Source organism: Microcebus murinus, chromosome 22, assembly GCF_040939455.1.
Source record: "Microcebus murinus isolate Inina chromosome 22, M.murinus_Inina_mat1.0, whole genome shotgun sequence".
NCBI lineage: Eukaryota > Metazoa > Chordata > Mammalia > Primates > Cheirogaleidae > Microcebus > Microcebus murinus.
In genome coordinates, this window is record NC_134125.1 from 25,900,113 (window position 1) to 25,907,563 (window position 7,451).

Genomic DNA, 7,451 nt, shown 5'->3' on the forward strand with positions numbered 1-7,451 from the left:
ACAGTATCATTTGTGATTCTGGGGAGAAGATGGAGTGGAGAGGGCAGAGACAAATACATCTTAAATAGAAGCATTAATGTAACTTCATGAAATTCACTTGAATAAGTGGGTAAATGACTTACTGTGGAATTTTATTTTATATTACACAAATATTAATCAAAGATTCAGTGGGCTGGCAGATAAGAAGAAGTAGATGAAAAATTCTTTACAGAGGTTACATGAAAGTTTCTCAGATTTTTAGCATATCTAAGAATTGCCATATATCTATGTTTTTAACCTGATGTGATCCCATCTGTCTATTTTTGCCTTGGTTGCCTGTGCTTCTCAGGTCTTGCCCAAAAATCTTTGTCCAGACCAATGCCCTGGAACATTTCCCCAATGTTTTCTTCTAGTAGCTTCGTAGTTTCAGGTCTTAGATTCAAGTCTTTAATCTATGTTGATGTTTGTATGTGGTGAGAGATGGTCGTCTAGTTTCATTCTTTTGCATGTGGTTATCTAGTTTTCCCAGCACCATTTATTGAAGAGACTGTCCTTTCCCCATGTGTGTTCTCGGTGCCTTTGTGAAAAATGAGTTGGGTGTAGTCTGGCGTCTGAGGGCCAAGAAGACCTTGGTCTGAGGTGGGCGTCCTCAGATCAGAAGGGAGAGGAATCGCGCTGTTTCCAGCTCTCAAGGCAGTGACTGCATTGAGCACCCTCTGCTCACTCCTGACTACTGCCACCAGCCAGACACAACATGCCTAAGGATCAGGAAAGTCCACAATGCAAATATGATCAGCCCATTGCGACCCAGAGTGAGAACCAGGGTCTGGAAAATGCCCAGGTGTCCAAGGCTGTGGAGGAGACCTCTGCCTCCTCCCCCATTCCTCTAATGCCAGGCAACCTGATGGAGGCTCCTGCTGCCAAGATGCTGAGCACTCCTGAGGGTCCTCAGGGTTTCTGCTCTTCTGCTAGTGCTGTTGCAGCCACCTCATCAAGCAAATCTGATGAGGGCTCTAGTAGCAAAGAAGAAGAAAAGAGTCCAAGCACCTCACAAGCTACAGCAGCCCCCAGGAATATGCCAATCGATGTTCTCGATGAGAAGGTGGCTCTTTTGGTCAATTTCATGCTGTTCAAATATCAAATGAGAGAGCCACTAACAAAGGCAGAGATATTGAAGATTATCATCAAAGAAGACGAAGACCACTTCCCTGAGATCCTCCTGAGAGCCTCTGACCGCAGGGAGATAATCTTCGGTCTTGATGTGAAGGAAGTAGGTCCCATCAGCCACCGCTATGGCCTCTTCATCAAGCTGGGCCTCACCTATGATGGGATGCTGAGTGTTGAAAAGGGTGTGCCCAAGACCGGCTTCCTGATCCTGATCCTGGGTGCGATCTTCATGAAGGGCAACCGTGCCACTGAAGAGCAAGTCTGGGAAGTGCTGAATGTGACGGGGCTATATTCCGGGAGGAGGCACTTCATCTTTGGAGAGCCCAGAGAGTTCATCACCAAAGAGCTGGTAAAGGAAAAGTACCTGGAGTACCACCAGGTGCCCAACAGTGATCCTGCGCAGTATTAATTCGTGTGGGGCCCAAGAGCCCACGCTGAAATCAGAAAGATGAAGCTCCTAGAGTTTCTGGCCAAGGTTCATGGGATTGACCCAAGTTCTTTCCCTTCTCAGTATGAGGATGCTCGGCGAGATGAAGAAGAGAGAGCTCAAGCGAGAATTTCAGCTAGGGCTGGCTCTACTTCCACGGCCACTGCAAGTTCCAGTGCCATGTCTGACAGATCCTCTCGCACCTAGTCAAGTCAGAGATAGATTCCTCATCCCTTTGAAGAGGGCAGTTAGTGTTCAAGGAATGTAGGCCAGGGCGGAGCTGGAGGTTATCATCTATGTGTTCCTATTTTATTGTAACTTGATAATTTATTCTTTTATTTTTGATGAGTGTGTCATACAAATGTTATATTCTTTAATAGAGCTTTAATTATCTTTAAAATCTTCATGTTTCAAATGATTTTGATCACACATCTAATGCTGTTCACGAGGTTTAATAGTAAGAACGCCTCTTCTGTAAAACATAGTGTAAAACCATCCGTTTTATTTTGTGATCTGGAGTAAGATAACATGGCATTTCCATAGGCATTTCCTCTGGAAATGGAAATATGGAGGAATTCAGCTTTAATATAGTTGGGATCAACAGTGAGAACTAGAAACAAAAAGATCTAAAATGTATTCATTACTTCTTATTTATCTTTTTAGTCTTTTTTTTCTGTATTTTCACTGATATTTGCATCAATTTGCTTAGCTCTTTCCATAGTGTATGAGAAATAAATCTTAATAAATTTGAAAAAAAAATGAGTTGGGTGTAAATGTGTGGATTTATGTCTGGGTTCTCTATTCTGTTCCATTGATGTACATGTCTATTTTTATTCCAGTACCTTGCTGGGCTAGTTATCATATTATAGCTTTGTATATTTTGAAGTCAGGTAGTATGATGCCTCCAGATTTTTTTTTTATTTGAGAAAATGTCTCACTCCATTGCCTGAGCTAGAGTGGCATGCATCAGCCTAGCTCACAGCCACCTCAAACTTCTGGGCTCAAGCCATTGTCCTGCCTCAGCCTCCCGAGTAGCTGGGACTACAGACACATGCCACCATGCCCGGCTAATTTTTCTATTTTTAGTAGAGATGAGGTTTCACTGTTGCTCAGGCTGGCTTCGAACTCCTGAGCTCAAGCGATCCTCCTACCTTGGCCTCCCGAGTAGCTGGGACTACAGGTGCACACCATTATACACAGCTAATTTTTTCTATTTTTAGTGACCCAGCTATTTCTTTTTCTTTTTTTTCCTATTTTTAGTAGAGACAGGCTATTGCTCAGTCTGGTCTAAAACTCCAGAGCTCAAGAGATAGGCCAGGCATGGTGGCTCACACCTGTAATCCTAGCACTCTGGGAGGCTGAGGCAGGTGGATTGCTCAAGGTCAGGAGTTCAAAACCAGCCTGAGCAAGAGCGAGACCCTGCTCTCCTATAAATAGAAAGAAATTAATTGGCCAACTAATATATAGAGAAAAAAATTAGCGGGGCATGGTGGCGCATGCCTGTAGTCCCAGCTACTCGGGAGGCTGAGGCAGGAGGATTGCTTGAGCCCAGGAGTTTGAGGTTGCTGTGAGCTAGGCTGACGCCACAGCACTCACTCTAGCCTGGGCAGCAAAGTGAGATTCTGTCTCAAAAGAAAAAAAAAAAAGAGATAGTCCCGCCTCGGCCTCCCAGAGTACAAGGGTACAGGCGTGAGCCGCCGCGCCCAGCTGTCCAGCTTTCTTTTCCTTGAGGATTTCTTTGGCTATTCATGGTGTTTTGTGGCTCTACACACATTTTAGGATTATTTTTTCTATTTCTGTGAAGAATTTCATTGGTATTTTGAAAAGGATTGTATTGAATCTATAAATTGCTTTCAGTAATATTATCATTTTGATAGTCTTAATTCATCCAACTCATGAGCATGGAATAGCTTTTCATTATTTTGTGCCCTCTTCAGTTGCTCTCAAAAGTGTTTTATGGTTTTCCTTGTATAGATCTTTCACATCTTTGGTTAAATTCATTCCTAGGTATTTTATATTCTTTGTAGCTATTGTAAATGAGACTGTTTTCTTAATTTCTTTTTCAGATTGTTCACTGTTGCTATTCATTTTTGTCTGTTGGTTTTGTATCCTGAAATGTTATTGAATTTGTTTATCAGTTCTAACAGTTTTTTGGTGGAGTGTTTAGGTTTTTCTAAATATTAAGATCATGTCATGTGCAAATAAGGCTCACATGACTTCTTCCTTTCCAGTTTGAATGCCTGTTATTTCTTTCTCTTGCCTAATTGCTCTGGCTGGAACCCCCTCTATTACGTTAAGTAAAAGGCCTCACAGACAATCTTTGTGTTGTTCCGGATCTTAGAGGAGTGGCCTTCCATTTTTCCCTTGTTCAGTGGGATTTTGATTGTGGGTTTGTCATATATGGCCTTTATTGTTTTGAGGAAAGTTCCTTCTACATCGAGTTTGTTGAGGGTTTTTATCATGAAGAGATGTTGAATTTGACCAGACTATTTTTCAGTATCTCTTGAAATATCACATAGCTTTTGTTCCTGGTTCTGTTAATGTTATGTATTACACATTTATGGATTTGTGCATGTTGAACTATGACCCACCATTGCATCCCTGGGGTGAATACCATTTGATCATGGTGAGTTATTTTTTAAAAAATGTTTTGAGACAGAGTCTCACTCTGTTGCTCTGGCTAGAGTGCCGTGGCATCAGTCTAGCTCACAGAGACCTCAAACTCCTGGGCTCAAGCAATCCTCCTGCCTCAGCCTCCCGAGTAGCTGGCACTACAGGCATGCACCACCATGCCCGGCTAATTTTTTCTCTATATATTAGTTGGCCAATTAATTTCTTTCTATTTATAGTAGAGACGGGTCTCGCTCTTGCTCAGGCTGGTTTCGAACTCCTGACCTTGAGCGATCCGCCTGCCTCGGCCTCCCAGAGTGCTAGGATTACAGGCGTGAGCCACCACGCCAGGCCTATACTACTTTGGTCTACTACATTTTTTGTTTGTTTGTTTGTTTGAGACAGAGTCTCACTCTATTGCCCAGGCTAGAGTGCCATGGTATCAGCCTTGATCACAGCAACCTCCAACTCCCGGGAGCAAAATGGATGCGCCGTCAGTGCACAGCACAGGCTGTCATGCGGACTGTGAGTGCCGGCTGCGCGTAAGGTTTTGCGGCAGGTGAGCGCCTTACCAAAGTGGTTAATTGTAAGCAAAGAACTTGGGCCAAATTACTTAAGTACTTGAGCATAAAAACTTAGAAGAGGAAGACAAAGATTTGAAAAAAAAAAAAAACCACATTCATCAAATCCTAAAGAACTAGGCTGCTATAATCTAGTATTATATTAATGGATAAAGTGGCCACATTAGGACAGCACATAATTATCAGTGATAATATTCCTCATATGCAATTTTTAAACATGTTTTCTCAAATAACATTTTATTTTTGTAAGTTTTAAAGGCAAAGAGGGAAGAAAGATGAAAAACCTTAAAAGTTTACATTTATTAAGTCCATTATATAAAGTGAGGCAACACAAGATCAGGAAAATGGGCTCCACATGTACTCGCCATCAAATTGGTACTGACTGATTAACACTATGGTGCTCAAATGATGGTAGTGCTCACCAGGGATCGGGGGGAGACCCACATCTTAGGGAAGTGATGACCATTGTGGAGGGGCAGGGCATACCTCTAACCAGGGGTCCTCAAACTTTTTAAACACCAGGGGCCAGTTCACTGTCCCTCAGACCGTTGGAGAGTGAGCACTGTGGGCCTAGGACGAGTCAGCTGCTAAGCAGGACAGGCAGCGGCAGCGGCAAAAACACCTGGAGGGCCGGATAAATGTGCTAGGCGGCCCGTATGTGGCCCACAGGCCATAGTTTGAGGATGCCTACTCTGACCCTTCTTAGGAAGAGGCAAAGATATAAAATGGAACCAAAATGTCAAAAAAAAAAACCCCAAAACATTTTATCGGATGGTGGGCAAGTGGGGGGGGGGGGATGAATGTATACTCATTAAGCAGCTATAATTTGAATTATTCTATTCTGATACTTCCAAAGACTCCAGTGTAATCAGATCATTTTATAATGGGGAAAACTAGTGGTTCTCGGCCCTGGGTCTCCATTAGAACTACTTGGGAAGCTTTAAAAAAAAATGAGTGATTCTGATTTAGTTGTTATGAGATGAGACTCAGGTAACAGTATTTTTTAAAGTTCCGCAGGACATTCCAATATGCAGCTAAGGCTGAGAACCACTAAGTCAACCCATTTTGAAATACCAAGAAAATGTATGGAAATTGTTTGTAATTTATAAATTGAATACCTATCATATATTTACAGTGTGCCTGATTTTATTCATGAATCATCCATACCCTTCATTTCCTTACTACACTGCACCACTACTGTACATCTTTGCCACTGAATGACTGAATTTCTTTTATGGTCAAGATTTAAAATTCTGGGATCCACTATAAAAACTGCAGTAATGAAAACAAACTGCCGCTATTCGTGCTCCGCAGTAGCAAGCAGAACTACTGCATTTGGCTCCTTTAAACTATCCTTATTTTGAGAATTATAAACAAGTGCAAACTCACACAAAGAACAGATTGTGGATTACTGTAGAAGAGAAAAAAATAGCTTACTGAACTTACTAAATTGCAATACCAGTAAAGACTTGATTTGGCTGAAACAGCTTCAGCTTAGTTTCAGCTTAGTTCTGAAACAGCTAAGACACCAAGCCGGGAAGCTATAATTTATAATGAAATGCTGATACATCCTTAAAAGTTACTGCAGCTGTAGCTATACTAAAACAAGATTTCTTTAGAGTTTACTTACCCTGTAATGCAAGAATTCTAGCATAATAATAATAATGCTGTTTGTATATGCACCAATAGCTCTCTTCAATATATAAAGCTCTACAGCAAATACCTCGAATAATTATACAATTAAATTTAAAAAAGTCCACACCTCTTCTATACTACTTTGGTCTACTACATTTTTTGTTTGTTTGTTTGTTTGAGACAGAGTCTCACTCTACTGCCTGGGCTAAAGTGCCATGGTGTCGGCCTAGCTCACAGCAACCTCAAATTCCTGAGCTCAAGCGATCCTCCTGCCTCAGCCTCCCGAGTAGCTGGGACTACAGGCATGCGCCACCATGCCCGGCTAATTTTTTCTATATATATTAGTTGGCCAATTAATTTCTTTCTATTTATAGTAGAGACGGGGTCTCGCTCTTGCTCAGGCTGGTTTCTAACTCCTGACCTTGAGCGATCCTCCCACCTCAGCCTTCCAGAGTGCTAGGATTATAGGCGTGAGCCACAACGTCTGGCCTGGTCTACTACATTTTAAAAACATCAATTGATTTTGAAAACATACAATTTAACAACATGATCCTGTCGATAACAAGCACATTTTGGAGTGGATTTAAGACACATTCAACTGTGCAACCCAGTGTGTGATACCTAAATGATAAATAACAGTGCTGATTGACTTTTATTCTGAAAAATCATCGAAAACTGGAATAATCTTGTAAGACTCACAGTGCTCACAAACATGTAGAAAAAAAATATACATTTCTATTCTTCCTGAAAGAATATGACAAAATTCCCACTTTTTTACACAGGGTCAATAATAATGCCATATTCCTCATATATTTCAATCCATTGTCTTCTTTTTAGTATCTGTCAATTAAAATTTTTTTAAAAGTACAAATGTGCCTGTAAATTGTAACTGAAAATGAACCGGATTGTTCAGCTCCTTGGTTAAATTCATTCCAGGTATTTGGGGGGTTTTTTGTAGTTATTGTAGACTAAATTGCTTTCTTAATATCTTTTTTGATAGTTTGCTATTAAAATATAAAAACATCACTGATGGGCCGGGCGCGGTGGCTCAC

The 7,451-nt window shown here is 41.3% G+C and overlaps 1 protein-coding gene across 1 annotated transcript; it reads left to right on the forward strand.

Annotated features, from left to right (window-relative positions):
- The first annotated feature begins 494 nt into the window (after positions 1–494).
- On the forward strand, positions 495–1,555 carry LOC105877758 (melanoma-associated antigen B16-like). Its single transcript, XM_012776635.3, has one exon. It carries the CDS (start codon positions 734–736, stop codon positions 1,553–1,555), a length of 822 nt encoding a protein of 273 aa, XP_012632089.2. The 5' UTR covers positions 495–733.
- The last annotated feature ends 5,896 nt before the right edge of the window (positions 1,556–7,451 follow it).

Bases quoted from the DNA above. Each gene is read 5' to 3' on its own strand.
- LOC105877758 (XM_012776635.3), top strand. From the start codon at position 734: ATGCCTAAGGATCAGGAAAGTCCACAATGCAAATATGATCAGCCCATT.